We start from the raw sequence: 23,296 nt of genomic DNA, 5'->3' as shown, positions 1-23,296 counted from the left end.
GGGGAGTTGGGAGAGATCGCCTGTGACTGACTGTGATTGGTGTGCCGGTGGCCTAGCGGTCTAAGCACCCCACATATCGAGGCTTTAGTCCTCGTTGCAGAGGTTGCCGGCTCCACGCCCGGCCGGTCGACCTGCATGTCTTAACCCTCTCTCTACTCCCCACGTTTCCTGTCTCTCTTCAGCTACCCTGTCAATAAAGGCAAAAAGCCCCAAAATATAACATAATAATCATATTATACAATTTATTGTGACCCAAGACAGTTAAGTCAGATCCTACCTTAGTAAATATGTTGAACAACCTTTACAAATTAAGTTGGACCCAAACATTGCAAATAAGTAATGGTAAAGTCAATACTTCATGTTCACTTAAAGCTAGGGTTGGTAGTCACGGAAAACTAGCATGAATTTAAATGTAGCATTTCCTCAGGACTCCGTCTAACCCCTCCCCCCCTCCCCTCGGAGCCCATCTAAAACGATACCCCCGCTCACATGCACGAGCGCCGCTGATTCATGACCATATGATGGTGACCGATTCAAAACCGGTCCTCAGCACATGGTTTGTGTTTTGCACTACGTCAACTCATGTCTCACTCAGCGGTAAGAAAACACCAAAACATTCTCATAGTGAAAGTTAAAAACACAAACAAACATGAAATGTACGCTCTGCAGGAGGCGGGCAGAACGGCAGGACAGGATTTGATTGGTTTCATCATTTGGCTCCTGATGGCAGGGATTGGTTGGTGTTTTCCCAGGTTTACTCCTGCTGTAGATAGAGGCTTGTTTTACCTCTTTTTTTAAGAACACATTATGTATTGATAACCATCAGGACATAAAGATCATTTTAACTAATATAACAAAAAGTGTTTGTAAATCTGACTACCAACCCCAGCTTTAACATGTTTACAATTAGTTGGTTTAACAACTGGTTTGTCTCGCTAAATGAGAGCATTTTAATTAGGTGGAAATTCTTTCCATAATTTTATTACGTTTACCCAACAAATTATTTTTTTGAGTGTGTTTGTGAAACTCCTGTAAATTGAATCTGTGGAGAAAGATGTCTTTAAAAGTTTCATCTTTCAACACAAACGCTCAAAACCAACAGGGGGGGATCACACTGATGTGTTCAACGATTAATACATCACACACTTAAAACACAATGTTGGCTCAGCATCAGTCGATACATCTATTAAGCTGTCATTCCTCAGAAATGCAGTCAAAGTATTGATTGAGATAATGAAGGAAACCCATTGTTAGCATGTCCATCAGAAAGCAGTAAGCAGCAGCTCCCCCCCGGCTCGTTCCTCACCATGTCAGTGCCCAGGTCGATGCAGAGGATGGTGACGGTTCCCAGTGGCAGAGGAACGCTGGCGATGATGAAGAGGAGGAAGGGCGAGATCTCTGGGATGTTGCTTGTCAGTGTGTAGGCGATGGACTTCTTCAGGTTATCAAAGATGAGACGACCTGGAGTGATCACACACACACACGCACACGCACATAGGGGCTCTTTAGATTGTCCACATTGATATGAGTATCAGAATGTGTCATTACACCATGAATGAGATACTGCTTACATAACACACAGCAGAGCTTGACTATTCTCTCTCTCTGATGTTAAAGCCCTTATTATGTTGGAGTGAGTTTTCCAGACTTGCTGAAATGAAAAATGATGACTCTCACTGCTCCGTCAGCATATCCACATTACTAATGGCTTTTCCCAGACTGTATTAGCAGCCCTACTTTAGATTAAAATCCTGCCTCTTGTGGGAAACCTCAAGTCTGTTCTCCAGTTTGTCAAATCAGGCCGTTCAAGATAAAGCTATAGTGAGGAAACTGCAGGTCAGGATTCAGGGTGTACAAATCTCTGGGTGCTGTCCATCAGAAGTGACACACACTGAATATTTACCGTTTTACTGTAAATGAAATACATCATGTAGGTCCTGCTTGGAGCCGTCTTATTTAATGTCCTTGGTTTTTTAAGTCCCACATTGGAAGACAGTCTTTCCTTTAAAATTTTGAGCTACTGCAAGTCTTTGCTATTCTTTTAAACCAATTTCAAACTTCATTTTTATTCTTCATTGTTCGAATTATGTTTGGGTCAGCGCATTTTTTATTTTGGGGCAGCATTGGCTGGCAGCAAATCTGGAAAACTACTCGTCTCATCACTATCATCTCTCTCTCTCTTCATCTCCCTCTATCCCTCTCTCCAACTCAGTCTCAGCAGATGTGTGTCTAACATGAGTCTGGTCCTGCTGGAGGTTTCTGCCTGTTAAAGGAAGTTTGTCCTTGCCAATTGTAATCTTAATATCTTCTGAACTGTCGCGTTAGAAAAAACATTCATCCCCGGACAGTGTGTGCCGATAGAGAAATTAGCTACGTAGAGCCAAGCCGATGTTTGAACCAGGCTGTAAACATGTTTATTTCTAGATTGTCTTTTTTGAATTGGTGTGTATGTGGTTTCTGGTGTTTCTGCAGCCAGCCTCAAGCGGATTCTCGATGAATTGTAGTTTATAACACTTCTGCATGGGCTTCATATTTTGAGACCAGAGGTTGCAGCTTGGTTGAGATGTGCCTTTAGCCTCCTTGCTAACAGCTGCAGTGTGCCGCCTGTCAGTCAAGCCAGCCAAACCCCTAAGTAACCAAAACTTTTAACATTAATATCTTCAAAAATAAATACTTACAAAAGATCCCCCCCCCCCCCTACAGTTTTTGCCGATAGAGAAATTAGCTATTCAGACCAACATCCTTTTTTGTACCAGGCTGTAAACATGTTTATTTCTGCTGTAAAGGTTGGCTCTTTTGAATGGGTGTGTATGTGGCTTCCTGGTCTCTTGCAGCCAGCCTCAAGTGGATACTCGAGGAACTGCAGTTTTTGGCACATCTGCATGGGCTTCATTTCTCAAGGCAGGGGTTGCCCAAGTTTCTGAGTCTTTGGTTTGACTTGAGCAGGGGTTCACAAGCATTTTCCAACACTGAAATAAATTTTTCCCATGTGTGCTTGAATGCAACATCAGTCTCTGTGTTTCCTCTCCTTTAGTTTTCTGGCACATTTCAGTTTGACCTTCTCCTCTTTTGTTCTTCTGTTCATAAACCTAATGTCTGCACGTGGCCCTCCTGCCTTGTTTGTTTACACAGCCTCTGATTCATCACAACCCTCTAAAAATTAATCTTTTCCAGCTGCAAAGGGATGCAGAAAGGGAGTTTTGAGTAAATGAAAATACAGAGTGGATATCAGTGGAGTGTTTCAAAGATGAGGGCATGATTGGATCTGCCTCAAGTTGGATTCCCAGTGTGATGTTTTTCTGCAGGGCAGGCTCGCTGCTCACCTCGACTCCCTGCAGTATCTAGAGGTTGATTATGTTGTGAGGCCTGGTAAGACAGGAGAGCAGTGTGAGGACGAGCATGTGCATGTATGCTTGTGTCTGCAGGAGGAGGGCTCTAATTGCCAAATTCTGGCATTTGTTTGCCTCTTCAGGAAGCTGCTGCTCTTTTAATACGCTGATGTCCTCATTTTTGTGACTGAATTTTGAGTCCTGTCCAAGCCTCAAGACTCGAGTCTACAGCTGTGTTTGTTACTGTGTGAAATCAACCACACTCATATCACTTTTTTAGATTTAACTCATTAAAGCCTCTGGAAATGTAAATGGAATATTTAAAATTCATATAGAATATCAAAATGTAAAATATCTGAGTGAAAATAAACATCCACACCTAAAAAAACTCTGTTCAAAAACAGCTTATTTTACAGGTCAGAGCATTTTTCAGGACTGTGTGGGCGTGTCCACTTACTCTTTGATTGACAGGTCATGTGCACGTGACTCAGTGTTTCATTTCTGATTGGTTGGATATTTATTAGGTAATAAATATCAGGTTAAACCAGCCCCCTTAAAACCCAGTGTGAAACGTGTTAAAAAATGTAATTAAACATATTTGAAAATGGATTGAAGTTGAGTTCTAATATTTTTACAGATGGTCTGAAATATCACAGGTAGAACGTTTTTTGTTGATTTGGGTTCCCAGAGGCTTTAAGATGTAATCTCTCTCTCTCTCTTTCCCCGACACTCACCCTCCTCCACTCCGGTGACGATGGAGGCAAAGTTGTCGTCCAGCAGGATCATGTCAGCCGCCTGCTTGGACACATCAGAGCCCGCGATCCCCATGGCAACTCCGATGTCGGCCTTCTTCAGGGCCGGGGAGTCGTTCACGCCATCACCCGTCACAGCCACGATCGCCCCCTGCACCCGCCGAGGAAGCGGCGAACAAAAAGTGTCAGGAGAAAGAAAGATAAGTACCATGATTTAAGCTTCTCTCCCCTCGTCTGCCTCCTCTCCCCCCCCTCCCTCCCCTCCTCCTCCCCCTTCTGTCTTAATAATGTCTTTTCAAAGCAGCTCTGGGGAGATTAAATGAAAAATGGAATTGAGTTGCAATCATTCAGTCACACGGAGGGAGAGTGAGGGAGTCGGGGTGAATTGTAGCATGACCTCAATATACGGGGATGTGTGCAAGTGAGTGCACACATTTATTTTCAACGTTTCAAACAAAACAGCTGAGTACGTACTTTAAAGCATAAAAATACACTTTAATATATATATATGTGTGTGTGTGTGTGTGTGTGTGTGTGTTCGGTGTGTTACTTTTCAAATACACACTCAAGCATATACTCATAAATGGACCTCCGTTTGCACACACACACACACACACACGTACACAAACCCTGCATTCATCTTTTCAACCACCTGCACTTACAATTGGCTCCAGTACACACACACACACACACACACACACACGCACACGCACACGCACACGCACACACACACACACACACACACACACACACACACAGTAAACAACTTTCAGCCTTAAAATAGCACACACACACACACACACACACACACACACATGCATTCAACTACACTTCCACACGTAGACATGAACACATCCATTCAGGCATTCATCCAGACTTTATCACACACACACACACACACACACACACACCTACCTTCAATAGTATAAACACACACATTGGTATTCAGTTGTATTCTTTCAAAAAGGCCCACACACACACATTAACACACATACACATTAACACACACACACACACACACACACACACACACACACACACACACACACACACACACACACACACACCTACCTTCAACAGTATAAACACACACATTGGTATTCAGTTGTATTCTTTCAAAAAGGCCCACACACACACATTAACACACATACACATTAACACACACACACACACACACACACACACACACACATACACACACACACACACACCTACCTTCAACAGTATAAACACACACATTGGTATTCAGTTGTATTCTTTCAAAAAGGCCCACACACACACATTAACACACATACACATTAACACACACACACACATACACACACACACAGCCCCGGCCATTGACCTGTCTCTGGCAGCCCTCCACGATGATGAGCTTCTGCTGAGGTGAGGTCCGAGCGAACACTATCTCAGTGTGGTTCCTCAGCAGGTCGTCCAGGTACTCGGCGCTCATGTCCTTTAGGTCTGAGCCGTGCACCACGCAAGCTTTGGCATCTCTGGGGAACACACACATAAACACACACACACACACAAATACATTCATGCACAAACACAGTGAGGAGTCGGTGATACCAGGGGCAATTATGCAAAGAGGAGTGTTGACATTTTCTGTCTTTCTCCTCAAGTTTGTCTTTCTCTCAAACAAACAGGTGCACACGTCTCACTGGCAGGAAACATTCACTCCTTCATGCTTTCTGTCTTTCAGGAGCTGTTTGACATTTGGGAAAATATGCTTATTCACTTCTTTCGCAGGGAAGATCAATAGACTCTCAGGTCCGTCTGTTCAAAATGAAACCGGTGCCCACAGCCGGATAGTTTAGCTTAGCATAGAGATTAAAAAAGAAGGGAAACAGCTTGTCTGGCTTTGTGAGAAGAGAGAATCAAAATCCAGAGCCTCTAGAGCTCAGATGTATGTATGTGCTGTTTAAGGTTTAATTTGAGGAGGAAAATTATATAAGATGAAGATGAGAGTTTTTTGTGAAGTGTTATTTTGTGGAACATTGTTTTTTTTCAGGCTTTTAATGGAAACAAATATTATCTGCATTGTATTGCTTAGTTTAAAACATACCTATTTGTTCTCTGCCTGTGTAGGTATAAAGACAGTGGAGGTTTGCAGGGGCTTTTCTACATAACACACACATACCAGCAGAACATACGTTGTTGAGAAGTGCAATCTGTGCAAAAAACTTCAGTACTTCAAGTTTCCACTAGAGGCCGGCTGCAAAAGTTGAAGAAACCTTGTCATGTTGTGTTCACACCAAACTCAAGTAAAATCATTGGTGTGAGTGAACTTCATGTGAAGTCAACGTAGTTCTTGTCGTCCAATGCTCAAGTAGCCTTATCAAACTCGTCCCACCCAAAGCCCGGACCCCCTTTGGTCGCACCTCCTTCCAGTTTTCCACTGCAAATGACTGGAATCAGCTGCAACAATCCCTAAAGCTGACCTCTCTCATTCCACTCGCCACTTTCAAAAACTTAATACACCCCATAACTCAACATCACTGCACTTGCTTTTAAATTGCTTTTAAGTTGTTCACTGCTGTCATATGTTTGTATTGTATTGTTCTGTCTCTAGGTCTGTTTGTATGTCCTCTCTGTTTTTTGTTTGGTTTTTATTTATTATCATGCCACCTGTGTTGCCTTCTCGCCCAGGTCGTTATTGCAAAAGAGAATTGGTTCTCAATTAACTTACCTGGTGCGCAGCATGAATAGAGGGAGTTATACATGCAAATTTGCGATGCATTCAAGGCTCTATTTAAAAAAGTAATGCAGGTAATTAGTATTAATGGAATGCAAAAATTCTCAAAGACAGGTGTGCAGTTGGTCTAGTGGTTTAAGAACATTTGCTGCATGTTGCTCTTCAGCTGTCCTGAAAGATGATAATGATAAATAAATACATAAATAAATAAATACAATGAAATAATGTTGATAATAGATAAATAAAAAATATGTAATAATGATGATAATCATAATAAATAAAATAAAATATGATGATAAGAATAAAAAAATAATAAAATAAATGAAATAAAAAATAATAGTGATAATAATAATAATAAATAAATAAACACAATATAATAAATAAATAAATAAATAAGGAATGAATTTAATAATAATAGAAATTTAAAATAAAAAATGATGATGATGATAATAATAATAAACAAATACATAAAATAAAATAAGAAATAATGATGTTAATAATAAATAAATTAATTAATTAATTAATTAAACAAATAAAATTTAAAACTAATTATGACAATGATAGTAAAATAAATGCAATAAAAAGACTGTTTCGGCAGCATCCACTTAATAACCTAGGCTGTAACCTACCCCTGGCAGGTTTAGGCCTTAAAAAAAAAAAGTAGATGTATTATATGTTGTTTGTTATGGTCTAAATAAATTTTTATAGCTCATAAACAGTTTTAATTTCAGTGCGTTTCAAAAGCAGCTTAAACTCCTCATAGGAGCTTTAACTCATCCTGGTGCTGCTTTAAACGCCTGAATGCGACTTTATAGAACTTTGTAGTTGCAATGTTCTTGTTTACTTATACATTGTTCAATATTGGAATAGTCTATCTGTTATGTAGAGTATAAAGGGTTCATTTGTAAGCTAAAGCCAGGTCAGCTGTTGTCCCCTGTTTTCAGTCTTAACACTAAAGCTTACAAGCAAAGCCAAGGTGTGATACTACACAGTGTATTCAGACCAGCTGCAAACCTGAGAAGGTCATTCCTCTGTCTCTAAGATTGTTGTTTGGACTTCACAGCTGACCTGATAACACTGAGCTGGCACCGCCTCCAAGGGAATTCAAGGTTACAGATACATAACATTGAGTTTCAACACACATTCTTCACTACTACAACTTCAGAGTACATTCAGTGTGAACTCGCACAACTTCAGTGAGCACAGTTTGTAGTTTAGTGATCAAATATCTGACAGATTCCTGACAAACTCAAGCCTCATATTGAATTATCTTGTTTAGACATGTAGTGTATCTCTGTATGCAGCGTGCATGCTTCTTCTACTCCTTTAATTTCACCAGATCTAATGAAAACTCTTGCAAAAGACATCTGGCTTTCCTGAAACTTCAATCACAGCTCCAGATTTGCATCACACACATCCATATTTTGATTAGAGCAGAATAATTCCTTCAACACACCTGGGGTTAACTTGACTCAGAGGGATGTTCAGTCTCTCGGCGATGTCCTCCACCGTCTCGTTTCCCTCAGAGATGATGCCCACACCTTTAGCAATGGCCTTGGCTGTGATTGGGTGGTCTCCGGTCACCATGATCACCTGACCACAGAAAGAAGGAGCCATATGTCATGTGTCACAGAACTGCTGGGAAAAACAGGCTGTGTGGAGCTCTGTCTGCATCTGGTGGGATATAGAAGACCCCAAAATACTTCCTGGCACTCACTCAACCCTTTGAATATCTGCAACAGGTTAACAATGCAGTATGACTCTTTTTCAGTGTGTAGCAATCACTTAGTGTGACTTGCACACTGAAATGTTTTGGAGTCCTACAGTAAGTCAGGGGTTCCCAAACTTTCCAGCCCATGAGCCCCCCAAAAAACAACGATTCCCCATTGTCCTGAAGTGGTTAAACACCTGTCTGTCTGTCTTGTCAAAATAATTAATTGTTTGCTTGCAGTAAGTTATATTTGGTAGTATGGCTCAGTTCTGGGAGCTCCCTGTCCTTCTATGTGTGTACATAGAATGCCGGGGAGAGCACACCTCCCCTCTCTTTCAATCAATCCATTAATCTTTATTTGTATAGCACCAAATCACAACAAACGTTATCTCAAGACGCTTTTACAAGATAGCACTCAGTCTTACCCCACCATAATCCACTCTGCAGTATTTAGTTAGTTATAGCAGTGAGGAAAAACTTCCTTTCACAGGCAGAAACCCCAAGCAGAACCAGACTCATGTAAGACAGATGTCTGCCTTGATTGAGTTGGGTCTGGAAAGAGGGATAGAGGAGAATAAGAGATAGAGGGAGCTGAGTGATGAGACGAGTAGTAGTAGCTGTTGCCGCTGGAGTCAAGCGCGTCCGTGTGCATACATGAAATGCCAAGGCAGGGAGAGCACACCTCGCCTCTCTTTCATGTGCATATGTGAAAAGCCAAGGCAGGTATAGCAGCAGCAAAGAGTACAGAACAGAGCGAGCATCAGTGATGATATATATGACACTGGTAAAATCAGACACAGCAGAAAAGGGGAGCTGGTATGGAGGAGGGTTGTAAAGCGGTTTAAATAGAACGCCAATTTTGCTGTTTGCATATTGGATGCGTAGATGTTAGCTGCTGAACTGATGTTCTGTCAGACGAGCTTGCTAAATTTTATTGTAATTTTAAAAAAAGGCTAGAGGAAGAATTCAATTTATCCTCTATTTCATACTGTAGCAGTGAGCAGACAGTCAATATTTAATAAGCAGACACACAGGTGAAGCCTGAGATGCTTCTTTGAGCTGGTCTGCTGTTTCCTGTGCTGCTGCAATCATAATTTCCTCAGGGGTCATGTGGGGTCAAAGAAAAGACAGAAAATGTATGCCTTTTTTATTTGCATGGTTTAATCTACAGATATATTTTTACAATAATGGATAGAATATGCCATTTTAAATCATTCCAATTTTTTTTTTTTTTGGAAGGCAACTCTCAATGCCCCTATCAGTGTCTCACGACCCTCCAGGGGGGTTGTGAGCCCCACTTTGAGATCCACTGCAGTAATATGACAGCAGATTATAGAGCATAACAGTTGTTTCTGTCTGTTTTGTGCAGCCAAGGGGGAATTAAGAAGTAAATTTAGAAAAAAAGGTAGTGTCGATGATGGCCACTTTGGATCTGATGAAGGATCTGCATTAAGTAGTGGTTTGCGAGCCTTACAGCACTTCACACTGTCAATGTTCACTCATCCACACACTGATGACATAGTGTTCGGGTTATGAATCGTAGAGGACACTTTGACAAGCAGGACACCGGAGGTTGAGGCTCAAACCACCAATCATCCAGTCAGTGGATTATCCCCTCTATCTTCTGAGTCATCGCTGGTCCAGCCTTGTGATACATAGTCATGTGATTACACCGCTGTACCCTCATAAACCCCACAGAATAAGACTTTCTGGAATACTGCATTTGAACATTTGCAAGACAAACTTTGAAGTGCATTCCTGAAATCCCTGACACCCTCAGTATCTACAGCTGAGCGCAGGCGGGATGAAGGGGCTCTAAATATAGTACAGTGTACATTGCACTAAGGCCTTTGGACGAAGGTTGTACATTGCACAGAAACATCAGAGCTACAACCATTAAAAAGTAATTAAAGCAACAGACCATGTGCTCTAGTTTCATCCTGGGCTCAGCTACGGGAAAATATAAATGATTTGTGCCAGTGTGTTTGTGTGTAAGTACAAAACTGTGTTCTTTCAGCTCAGGCAGACAGAGTACATCCTGCACAGGCTGCAGACTCTGGTGCTGAGGAGGGAAGCTGATACAGCAAAACTGCAGCTCCAACAGTGTCCACTTCAGACTTGATCCAATTTTACAGCAGGATTAAACATGTATGTAGTAATCTAGTCCAGGCCTTTGACTTGAGATGGACTGGAGATTGAGAGGAGGACTCAGACTTATCTATTATCTATTCAGTTTCAATCAAGGGCTGGCACCGTCTTGTTGGGCTACAGTTCCTTCCAGGATGCCTACAGAGGCGCCACCGTGAGCCGTTACAGTAATCCAATCCAATCCACTTTATTTTATAGCACATTTTAAAAAACAATCAAGTTTAGCAAAGTGCTGCACAGTGAGATAAAAAAAGTTAAAAGACACAGACATAAAACACTGTCAGAGAATAAAATAGACACTTTAAAAAATAAAAGCATTAAGAGCAAATAAAAATCAAACAAAAGAAAAGACAGAGACCACACAACTCTCATGCTGGGTTAAAAGTCAAGGAGTAAAAATGTGTTTTAAGGCAGGATTTAAAAGTCATTAATGTTGGGGACAATCTAACATGGGGGGGCAGCTTGTTCCACAGTTTGGGGGCCACTGCTGAGAAGGCACGGCCATCCCTGGTTTTCAGCCTAGTCTTAGGGACCACAAGAAGTTGCTGTCCTGTAGACCTCAAAGACCTTGCAGGAGTATTGCTTTGTGGGAGGTCAGAAATATACTGTGGAGCTACTCCATTTAAAGATTTAAAAACAAACAATCAAATCTTAAAATTAATCCTAGAATGAACAGGGAGCCAGTGGAGGGAGGCAGAATTGGGGTAATGTGCTCTCACCTACTGGTTAAAAGTCGAGCAGCAGCATTTTGGACTAGCTGTAGGCGTGACAGGAAGGCCTGGTTAACGCCTACATAAAGTGTGTTACAGTCGTCCAGACCAGTCCAAATAAAAGCATGGATCACTTTCTGAAAATCATTCAAAGATAAAACCGATTTAATCTTAGATAAAAGCCTCAAATGGTACAAACAAGATCAGACAACAGAATCAATCTGTTTATCTGATTTAAAATCACCGTCCATTATAACACCAAGATTTGTTACTATGGGTTTCAAGTAAGGTTGCAGGGAGTCCAGGTCCAATATTGGGGCCTTAGTAAATGTAAGCAAGAGAAGTGCAACGTGTGTGATGTTTAAAAGAAGCTCAACCTTTAACACAAATATGTCCAGGATGCATCCAGAAAAACAGGGCACTAGCTTAACTAGCTTCAAGATGTTTGGCTCGTGAAAGCTCTGCCAACGTTGCAGAACTGCTGAGTGTGTCTCCTCATTCAGAGCGGCGCAATGTGCATTTAAATACGTCACATAAATCTAAATCTCCAGACAGCTGACAGTCTCTACCTGTCCAAACTGTTCCACACAGTCAGTGTGATTCATACAGTGAACAGTCTGGAATCAAAGAGAGGCCCCTGTTATGGTAAATAATGAGGACTCGGTTGCACAGTGGTGCAGTGGTTAGTGTCGTTGCCCTGCAGCTAGAAACGTACTGCTTCGAATCCCCGGCCGGGCGAGTGCCTTTCTGTGTGGAGTTTGCATGTTCTCCCTGTGAGCAGCTTCCTCCAGCAGCCAAAAACATGCTTGTTAGCTTGATTGGTGACTCTAAGTTGCACATAAGTGTGCATGGATGATGGCTTGTCTCTACATGTTAGACCTGCGAAGGACTGGCAGCCTGACAGGTGGGTGCGTTGTGGCTGTTTGCTAGAAGGCTAACGGCCTCATACTCTGACATCGGACTGCCACCAGATCCGTGTCCGATCTGTCTCTGTTCCGCAGTCAACACCCACCGGTTGTGTTTTCAGATCGCAGCATTGAGCAGGACCGCCAAACAGCTGGAGTCATATGACCGAGGTTTTCCTGCGGTAATTACTGAATCAAGGATTCTCCTCCTCCTCTCCTCATCCATGTTGTCTTTATGGTCCTCTGAAAACCTCTGACCTGTTGACTTCAGGCCTGTTGTTGTAGTTAAGTCAAATATGATCTGGTGATAACACAGAGGGCCCGATCTACTAAAGGTTTGCGTGTATAAAAACATGTGCAAACTTGAGCAGATGTACTAACCGGGAGCACCGAGGATTGCGTCTGTCAAATGAGCAAAATAGCACTCGCTATCCATTTAGCGTGTTTGCCTTCATGAATATGCAGAATACATGTAGATCATCAGAACGCACAAAATACTAAGAGGAGGAGATACAAATGTAATCCTTTAGCACACGCAATGTGATTTATCAAACCTGAAGCAGATAGCGTCCGGTGTTTTTGCGTCTAAATTTAGCACGTTTGAAAGGCAGGTGCAAACTGGCACAGCGTTACGCACACATGGCTGTCACAAAAAGGAGCCATGCCATATCTCATATGGAGAAACTCCTTGCAACACTGTATTTTCTTGTAATAAAAAAATTATAAAACAACACAAATTAAAAGCAGTTCAGCACCACGGATAGCGACCGCATCATTCTGACACCCACTTTTTCAACTAATGAGTGCTCACTAAGCCGCCAGGCAGCTTGGTGTAACTCCTCATCTCGTGCTTGCAGCAGTGTGTTGGGGCGAATTACCTTAAACATGTTCCCAGTTCCATTTAAGCTGGTGAATCTTTGGGACAGTTGCTGGATGATTATTTCGAGACAGGCATTAAAAACGTTCACCCGAAAGTTGCTCTCTGCGTCAGTGAGGCGACTGTCCTCATCAAAGTGACGCCTAACTTTTCTGACCCTGGTTATTTCAAAACGATTGACTTCCCAATTTAGTAGCTAAAGCAAGACTGGCAGACTTTTGAACTAATTAAATGTGTCCAATATTAGAGATTTTATTAAGGGAAAGTTTTTCCTTTTTTCTTCAAACTTCATTTTTCGTTTACGGCCACTCTGCTCTCCAAAACTATCCATGGGGATAGTTAGCACTTGCTAGCACTTGTTATCATTTGCGCACGCAATCATAGTAGATCACCCGCAACTCGCCAAGAAATAGCACGTGCAATGGTTTAGTTTGCACACGCAATATAGTGCTCCTTATTTGAGATCTTTGTAGATCAGGCCCAGAGGGTTTTATTCTGAAAATTAACCGGATGTTTTCATTTTGTTTTGGTACCTGACTTCCTGTCCCGCTCCATCTGCTCTGTTGAGGTTGATGCGTCGTGCTCCGGCATCAAAAATAGAAGTCTTGTGTATCTGATCCGGAGGGCTCCGACATGCTGGATCAGAGACGCAGCCGGAACACAACAGAGCAGATCCAGTGGACACATCTGGACCGTTTCTGGTGGAATCTGTTTCTAGTTTAGTAATTTACAGATGGGGTCATTATTTCCAATATGGTGGCTGCCATGTTTTGGCTTGTTTTACGTCACATTACTGAAACTACGTCTGACTGACGCAAGACTGCATACTTGTCGCTATTTCTCACTTGTCATCACAGTTAATACACACATATCATCTGCATAGAGTTGATTTAAAACACATGAATGCAGCATTTTAAATCACATTATAGATTTTGGGAAATACATTTTGATATTTATGTTTCTGATCTGCCTCCAGTGTCTCAGCCTCTATATTTATCTCTACTCTTCAAAAGCTCCGTGGAAAGAAAGCCAAACACACTTCAAACGTTATAGAAATCTATGCTACAGCGGTAGGGATCATAAATAACACATGCAGGTGTACTACAGGTTGAACAAACATGAAGAGTTTTGTATCCACTCAGATGTTTAAGAGATACGAGGCAGACTTCAGATTCACTGCCTATCAGACATTTCATCAGCTTTGCACAAACCATTTCCTCAACCATTTTATTCACTTAAGCCGCAACACAATCTCCCCTCACTTCTCACTCTGTTTTTTTGTTCTTAAGCCAATTACAGTATGTCTTTCAAAAATTCAATATCAAAGGAAGCGTGATAACTACTGTACCTGAGACTAAATGTGCAAAATCTCATTTCCACATTAGATATATACCCCCCCCGCCCGCCCGCCCGCCCCAATCAAGAGTGATTCATTCCGCTCCTTATCCATTTACATCTCTGCTGGGAGTTGTTTTACCTTCCTTCAGCCGACTTATTACTTTTCTTACAAAACATCTGCTTCGTGTCTATTTGCAGTTCATTAACATATGATGGAAATCTGTATAAATGTACTAAATCTGCTTTTATCAAATTAACATTTCATTCAGCGGAGGGGAAATCAAGGATTGTCTTCAGCAAGTGTCACCTCGGACATTTGTATTCTTCCTTTTCTAAACATTTGGAACACTAAATCAGGGGTTCCCAAAGTGTGGGTCAGGACGCCCTGGAGGGTCGCGAGACAAAAATGGGGGGTCATGAGATGTCTTCCAGAAAAGTTATCTTAAAATAGTACATTTTACCCATTATAGTAAAATATATTGATAAAATAGTAGCTAAGCATGAAATAAAACCTTGAAAATATAAAATGTAATGAGTTTTCTGCCTTTCTTTTCTCCAGATGACTCCTAAGTTTAGGGTTAGTGAACAGTTAATTATCAAAGCATCAGTAGCAGTAGGTTCATTAATAAAGGCACAGGAAACACAGATACATGCTCATAAAGTAGGGTCATTTTCTGCAGACCAGCCAACTGAAGACACATTAAATCACTTTGAGGGACAGTTGGGAACCCAAGTCTTTAGCACCTATATTTTGGGGGTCGCGGGCTGAAAAGTTTGGGAACCACTGCACGAGATGTCTTCACAGCCTCTTAATACATACAGTGGGGAAAATAAGTATTTGATACAACGCTGATTTATCAAGTTTTCCCACAATAAACAAATAAAGTAAATAAGTATTTGACACAATAGAAAAACAGAGCTTAATATTTGGTACAGAAACCTTTGTTTACAATTACAGAGGTCAGACGTTTCCTGTAGTTCTTCACCCGGTTGTGCAAGTGGGAAAACTTGCAATATTGGTGGTGTATCAAATACTTACTTTCCCCACTGTATCACAAGATCGAAATCAATTGATTCATTATTCATTTATCCAATTATCACCTATCATGGCTTTAAATCAGATGTCATTCTGGCTTTGAAAAGATATTTAACATGCAAATCCCTCCTTGAAAAAAAGCCAGACACATGAAGCCCCTCGGAAAGAGCTTTTCATGAACTACAATGGAGGTTGAATCTGTGGAACCAATTACCTTGATACCAGCAGAGCGGCATTTACCCACTGCATCAGGCACAGCGGCACGCGGCGGATCAATCATGGAGATGAGACCCAGGAAGCAGAGCTGCTCTGTGGGGAAGTTTGTGTCGTCGCTGTCGAAGGTGAATCCTCTGGGGAACTGCGATGGAGACAGATTCAAGTGGCAGAAGCCTGTAAGAGAAGAGGGATCAGTGAGGTGATTGTTCATGAGAGACTGAAATCTGATGTCTCAGAGTAGGCTGACATTTTTGATGTTTTGACGCCAGATGACAATTTATCTGACACTTAAAAGGTAGACCAGTTATTCATAGCTTTCACTCTGAAGCATGTTTAATAATAATAACAAGAGGAAGAATGCCAGAGTGTAACTTCCAATAGCTGTTCACAGTTAATGCTACAGAGAGATGGCTCTTAAAGATAGTTATTACCAAAATAAGGTAGGAGTGGTGCGCAAGAGAATTGGTAAAAGCCAAAAAGCTGCATCCCAAGTGGACCAGCAGCCTGTTGCACCAGCTGTGCGTAAGTTGTGTCCTAAGTTAGGGTGTAAAGTCCACACTAAACCAAACGTTGAAACTAGTTAGTTTGTAACTTAAGTTGTGTCATTGTTTGGTTGCACTACAGAGACGTAAGGTTCATCTTAACTAGTAGACCAACGCCAAGTTCTGCAGACTCCAGCTGCTACAACTACTACTATCCGTCTCACCACTATCATCCCTCTCTCTCTCTCCATCTCCCTCTATCCCTCTCTCCAACACGGTCTCAGCAGATGTGTGTCTAACATGAGTCTGGTCCTGCTGGAGGTTTCTGCCTGTTAAAGGAAGTTTGTCCTTGCCATTGTAACTTGCTAAATGCTGCAAAGTGCTCTGCTCATGGTGGATTAAGATGAGATCAGACTGAGTCCTGTCTGTAAGATGGGACTGGATCTTATCCTGTCTTGATGTTGGGTCTTTGTTAATAATAGAACATAGAGTACGGTCTAAACCTGCTCTGTTTGGAAAGAGTCTGAGGAGAACATTTGTTGTGATTTGGCACTTTATAAATAAAGATAAAGTGATAAAGACAAAGCAGCTGCAGCACAACATGCACAAAGACGCCTGTTAGCACCATTATTAATGTATTATTTGTTCTGTTATTGTAAGTGTCATCATGTGGTTTCTATTATTGATGATACAGATATCAGTCGTGGTGTTTCTACAATAATTACTGTCATTTTTTCAGTCTAACTTTTGTGCTGTTTCTGTCATCTCTGTAATTTAACTGTCGTTGCAGCTGTCATCTTTCCTGTTGCTTCCTCATTGTTGGTGTTTTTAACTAATACGAGCATTATTGATGTCATTATTAACGGCAAGAAATGAATGGTCTAAAAGCCTGGGACCCTCTGCTTAAAGAGACATCTTTACAAGCTGGAATGATCTTTACCTACAGCATGCACACAAATCAACTTTAATATCTGACATAGATTTTGTCATTGCAGGTCTGAAATACAAGTTTAATCCACCGCTTTTATTAATGCACGATCCACAGCCCTTGAAATATGTAAGTCTTGACTCCCTGTGGAGCAAAGCAAAACAAAATGCTTCTGAGGAAATGCCAGGCTCAGCCTGAAAGCAGAGAAACCTCTCTTTGTCACGAAACACCCGACACATCATCCTCATCACCCAAGGCATGAGTGAGGTTTAATAATTTACACGACTTTCGGAGCTTCACTCCAGAAAAAAAAAAAAAATGGCACTATTCCACATTTTACTGCTTGAAAAAAAGTGACACCCACTCTAACAAAATGATGATAGCACATAATTATTACCTATGGCACTTTTTAAAAGATGCCAGGTAACTTTTTTTCCCGTGGTTGTCAAAATGATGACATTTACAGAGTGTGACTGCTGAACACTTAAGAGATATTGAAAGTTGAACTTCAGCTAATGATTTTCTTTTCACCTAAAAGTCTGTCAGTGGCATTAAAATGGAAAAAGTTACTTCCTGCACAAATAATGTGAAACGTTAGCGCAGCGTCTGACCTGAATTACTTCCCCATTCACTTATCAGCTCATCATGCATTCATTACATTTTAGTTTCACTCCGCAGGAAACCCTTATTGCAGACGTTTTGTGTTGAAGTTTTAATTTCAGCTTTGGGTCCAGTGCAATTCTGGTTCAGACTGCAGCGCCAGAACCTGCAATGAAGGCAGTTTTATGGGGATGCTTGGCTTAAGTAGCCTGTTTACCGGGGAGATAATAAAAGGTGAGAGCTGTGCTGAACTGCTCCTCTGTGCTCTACTCCAAACAGGTGGGTGTAAGCTGGTGGCATGACACATACCGAGCACTCTCTCTCCCAGTCCTCCCAGCTCCATGTAGGCACTCTGGAAAGCCTCCCTCCAGTTCTCATCAAGTGGATGCTCCTGGCCGTGGATCATGATGGTGCTGCACCTGTAGAGCATTAATTAGATTGAACAAATCAATCAGTGATGTTGGCTTAAAGCTCCTGTGAGGAGTTTTAGATGGTAGTGAAACTGACTGAAATCCACAAATGCAAACAAGACCATCAGACACAAAACGGATGGTGTCTATATATACGTATTTTTAATATCTGTCAGTTGAAAACAGCCTTTGTTTACATTTTCTGCAGCAAAGAGTCTAAACGAGTGACACATTTCACTCTTAAAAGAAAGCAGGATGCCATTTTTTTCGTCACTTAAACATGGAAAGGATGGGGCGCTGGTGGCTTAGTTGAGCGCATGCGCCGCTGGAGTGGCTGCTTGTTGCAGCAGCTCTCTCTTCATTGTTCTTTTGTTCATATCTGTTTAGTTCTCTTTGTATTTGGAGCCTGTCAGGACTTTTAATGACTCATTTGTTGGCCATAGACACCAAAATGACTACGTTTGCAGTGGTGTTTTTACTATTTTCGTTCCTGTGTGTGTCCGGAGATCCTGCATGTATCCATGGTAACATTGTTTACATACAAGATCAGCTGTTAGCTGCCCGTAGCATGTTGATGCTAAACAATACTAGGCCCGATGTTCCCTGTGAGCTGAGGAGAAGGAGGCAAGGACTAAAGGTACTGAGGGGCAGGTTAAAAAAAGACGACATGGACCTGTCCTTCCACCCACCGTTATGGTGAATGTAAGATCTATCTACGATAAGGTGGACGAGCTAACCCAGCACCAGAGGGAATACTGGCAGAGTAGCATCATGCTAACAGAGCTAACTCCGGACACGAACGCCACATTGGAAGGATTTCACCTGCTGTGGGCGGACAGGATACAGGAGAGTAAAACTGAACTAACTGGTGAAGAAGGCCAGCTCAGTCCTGGACCCTGTGGAGGTGGTGGCTGACAGGAGGATTATGGCCAAGCTGTCGTCTTTGATGAACATTTCTTTTTTTGTTAGATATATTGAAAAATAGTGCGACTAGTGTAGGGTGGTAGGATAATTCGGATCGCTGTGGAGAGTCCGGTAAGAACTCTGGCTTCGCTTTATCAGAGATACTTCCAATGACCAGGCAGAGTTTCAGGAAAAGTGTCCTTTATTTGTTGATAGGTGAGTTTAGTATGAGTGTGGTTTCTGCAAACATAAACAATACATGTCAAACGTACTATTCTACAAACGTGAAACAGAAATGTACGAAGACAATACTTTAACCTCAGATAATTAGGACAATTAAAACAACTTACTGTCAAAGGACGCACACAGCTGTAATAAGGAACACTAAACTATAAAATCTTATCAACTGAGAACTACTGAATAAACTCTGTCATCCATGCAGCAGGCAGGCTGGTGTGTGTGAAATATCTCTGCAGCTCCCTCTGCCGTCCACCGATTGGCTGATCGCTCTCCACCCTCTTAAAGTGACAGGCAGCAGGCAGCCTTTTTCACAGCCGCCCCCGAATGATGAATTCGAACATCTGAAAAGACCAAAGTCCTGTGGAAACGGTCATCAATCAGTCCTCTACAGGAAGGGCAGGTAGAGTGATAAGCCGTGCCACTGGCCGGGTGTACTTCCTGTCCTTCACCAACACTTCGGCAGACCGGACTCGTTGATCAGCTCCGGGAAAAACTTGAGTGACTTTGCCCACCGGCCAAAGGGCACGAGGTAGCTGGTTGTCAACTATCATGACCACATCCCCATTCTTTAAGTCAGTTCCTTCTGTCCGCCACTTCTGGCGCGCTTGAAGACCTGGAAGATAGTGCTTGAGAAAATGCTTCCAGAATTCGTCAGCCAGTATCTGACTATGCCGCCATCTGCGCCGACCTAGGATCTCCGGGCTGTCATAGACAATCTGGGGTAGGGATGCATCCCGCCGCCCCATGAGGAGACAGTTAGGGGTGATGGGATCTGGGTCGGCGACATCCGAGGAGGTGTAGCCGAGAGGCTTTGAATTAAGGATCCCTTCGATCTCAATGAGAACAGTGCGCAGCACCTCCTCAGTGACTGTTTGGGCTCCGATGGTGACCTGGAGTGCAGCCTTTAGAGAGCGAATCTCTCGCTCCCAACAGCCTCCAAAATGTGGTGATCCAGGAGGATTGAAGGCAAACCTGATTTGCTGGCTGGCAAGTCTGTCCTGGAGCTCAGGTTGGAGAGCCTCGAATGCTTGCGAGAGTTCTCTCTCTCCTCCTCTGAAGTTCGTACCCTGGTCACACAGAAGCTCATGGGGCTGTCCCCGCCGGGAAATGAAGCGTCTTAGGGCCATGAGGAATGCATCTGTATCGATGCTTGTGAGAATGTCGATGTGGACTGCTCGGGTTGTTAAGCATTTGAACAGTATTCCCCATCTCTTTTCATTCCTGCGGCCAACTTTGATGATGTAGGGCCCAAAGCAATCAACACCTGTGGAGTAGAAAGCTGGTCTGAAAACTCGCTGTCTAGCTGGGGGAAGGTCAGCCATCTTGGGTGGTTCAGGTCGCCCTCTCCACTTCCTGCACTCAACGCACTTCCTCTGGTGTCGGCGGACTGCCTCTCTCCCACGAAGCACCCAATACTTCCTCCTGACTTCAGCAAATACCCTTTCTGGACCAGGATGATGCAGACTGGCATCATAATCCTGTATGATCAGCCTAGTGAGGGGATGCTGAGGATCAAGGACAATAGGGTGAACCGCGTCTAATGTGAGGTCGCTGCTGCGGCGAAGACGACCACCCACCCTGATGAGTTCTGTTGCGTTGTCAAGCTCAGAGGCAAGTGAGATGAGTCGGCTGGATTGTGCTACTGGCTTGCCTGCCTTAAGACAGGATAACTCATCAGGAAATGAATCTCTCTGTGATTGTTTAAGGACTTCCAGTTCAGCAGCAGCAAAGTCATCAGGCGTCAGAGGTGTTGTAGAGTCTGCTGCCCCATTTAGCTGGCGAGCAGTGACCTCTAGGTAGTCACGTAGGGTCTGGTGTTGCTGTGGGTCTGGCAGAGATAAGACTGAAGTCATCAGAGCAGCTACAGCAGATGATCTGATCTCACACTCTGGCTCATCAGGAGGTGAACTCGGAGACTCAGGCCACTCTTCTGGACGCTGCTTGAGGAAAGCCGGGCCTTGGGTCCACCTACTGTCACACAGGTTCACTAGAGAGAGTCCTCGAGTGATGTCATCTGCTGGGTTATGTCCTGATGGCACGTAACGCCATGTTGCTGATTCCGTCAACTCTTGGATCTCTGCCACCCGAGTCCCCACAAACACTTTGTAGCGACACGAGTCTGACTGTAACCACGTGAGAACAGTCAGCGAGTCAGCCCATAGTGTGAGGCTACGGATGGGGAGAGTCAGCTCAGTGGTGATAACCTTAGCAAGCTGTGCACCAGTGAGGGCTGCACACAGCTCCAAGCGTGGAATCGACTGTTGCTTCTTGGGAGCAACGCGGGACCGTGCAGCCAGGAAGGAGACCTCCACTCCCCCCTGTTGGTTCTCACTCCTGAGATAGGCCACGGATCCATATGCCTGCTCAGAGGCATCACTGAACACATGGATGTCTCTCGCAGTACTTGGATGGTCCATCTCAGGGCTGGAGTAGCACCTGGGCAGCACAACCTTCTGCAAGTGCTCCAGCTCTGCCTCCCATAAGTGCCACAATCGAAGCAGGTCAGCTGGTAATTGTGGGTCATCCCACTCTCTCTTCTTGTCCCACAAGCGCTGCACGAGGACCTTCGCTCTGGTCGTATACGGCACTATATACCCAAGAGGATCATATTGGCTAGCAAGGACTTTGTATATGTTCCTCATCGTGGTTACAGAGCAACCAACTGGGCGATGCTTGTAGGACAGAGTGTCGGACTGACAGTGCCAGTGCAGGCCAAGGGCTGACTCTTGAGCATCAGGACATCCATAAGTGAGCCACAGCTCACAATTGTCTGACCTTGCTTCAGAGGGAAGGTGATTGATGATGGAGGGATCGTTGCTCGCCCACTGTCGTAGTTCAAATCCCCCTTCAGCGAGGAGATGGCGTAGTTTGTCCACCAGAGCCTTGGCTGCTTCTCTGCATGTCATGCTCTGTAGACAATTATCCACATAGAATGACTTCTCTATGGCAACTTGGACATCCTCCTCGGGCTTGCTGTGGTCTTGCACATGTTTCTGCAGTGCGAATGTCGCACAGCAGGGGCTGCAGGTAGTTCCGAAGGGGAGAACTTGCCATTCGTACACACTCGGAGGGCTGTCTTGCTTCAGGTCTCTCCAGAGGAACCGCAGCAGTGGTCTATCCTTAGGTAGCAGCTGCACTTGGTGAAACATCCCGCGGATATCACTGCTGAAGGCAAAGGAGTGCTCACGAAAGCGCAGCAGCACAGCCAGTAGTGAGGAGCCTAGTGGGGGTCCTGGTAGCAAGAGCTCATTCAGATTGTGGCCTTGATACTGAAAAGAGCAGTTATATACCACCCGGTTCTTTCCATTGTGCTGGACAATGTGGTGTGGTATATACCATGCTTCATCTGACTTCTCCACCTGGTCTGGTTTCACCTTCACAACATAGCCGGCTTCCTCCAACTTACGAATCTCCGCCTGGTAGGCAGAAGCTTGCTCAGGGACCTTTGACAATCTTCTCTCAGTACTTCTGAGCAGTGGCAGTACAGCTTCTTGTGGGGCGTGTAGCCGCGGCATGTTCTTGACACGCAGAAGGGGTGTAGCGTAACGCTCAGTGCCATTAACATTCACTCTCACTGTCTGGTCTTGGAGTAGTTGCATGGCTTCCTGGTCTTGACGTGATCTCACGACCAACTTCTCACTGCGATATGGAAGCACGTCCATCTGCCACAGTTTCTCCACATGAGAAAACAGGTGGGTTGGAGATGGTGTGAATGTGAATAGGCACTGTGCTCCATCAAGGCTGGGATTAATGTCTTGAGTTGGGCCTTGAAGTGTCCATCCTAGACGTGTCCTCACTGCAGCGGGTCCACCAGGAGGGCCCACTCGAACAGGCTCGATGGGTGTTATCAGGTGTGTGCAGTCAGAACCTATCAGAAGCACTGGATACACTTTGTTTAGTGTCTGAAGAGGTAACCCAGCTAAGTGTCTGTACTTCCGCTGCAGTGCATCAGCAGGATGGCTGTGCTCTGCCAACCCCAGGTGCTCAGCCGTGAATGCGCTCTGGATCTTAAA

At 43.5% G+C, this 23,296-nt stretch overlaps 1 protein-coding gene across 13 annotated transcripts in view; it reads right to left on the bottom strand.

Annotated features, from left to right (window-relative positions):
* Nucleotides 1-23,296, bottom strand: part of atp1a2a (ATPase Na+/K+ transporting subunit alpha 2a) — a 104,408-nt gene that overhangs the window by 14,309 nt on the left and 66,803 nt on the right. For all 13 annotated transcript variants that reach the window (XM_034702975.1, XM_034702983.1, XM_034702972.1 and 10 more), the window contains 6 exons: nt 18,040-18,149; nt 15,719-15,894; nt 8,236-8,372; nt 5,427-5,577; nt 4,064-4,232; nt 1,307-1,461 (listed from right to left, as the gene is read on the bottom strand). In XM_034702975.1, coding sequence (XP_034558866.1) covers nt 1,307-1,461; nt 4,064-4,232; nt 5,427-5,577; nt 8,236-8,372; nt 15,719-15,894; nt 18,040-18,149 — 898 coding nt within the window. The remainder of the gene's footprint in view (nt 1-1,306; nt 1,462-4,063; nt 4,233-5,426; nt 5,578-8,235; nt 8,373-15,718; nt 15,895-18,039; nt 18,150-23,296) is intronic.

This window comes from Notolabrus celidotus, chromosome 15 (assembly GCF_009762535.1).
Source record: "Notolabrus celidotus isolate fNotCel1 chromosome 15, fNotCel1.pri, whole genome shotgun sequence".
NCBI lineage: Eukaryota > Metazoa > Chordata > Actinopteri > Labriformes > Labridae > Notolabrus > Notolabrus celidotus.
This window is presented reverse-complemented; position numbering and strand designations above follow the sequence as displayed.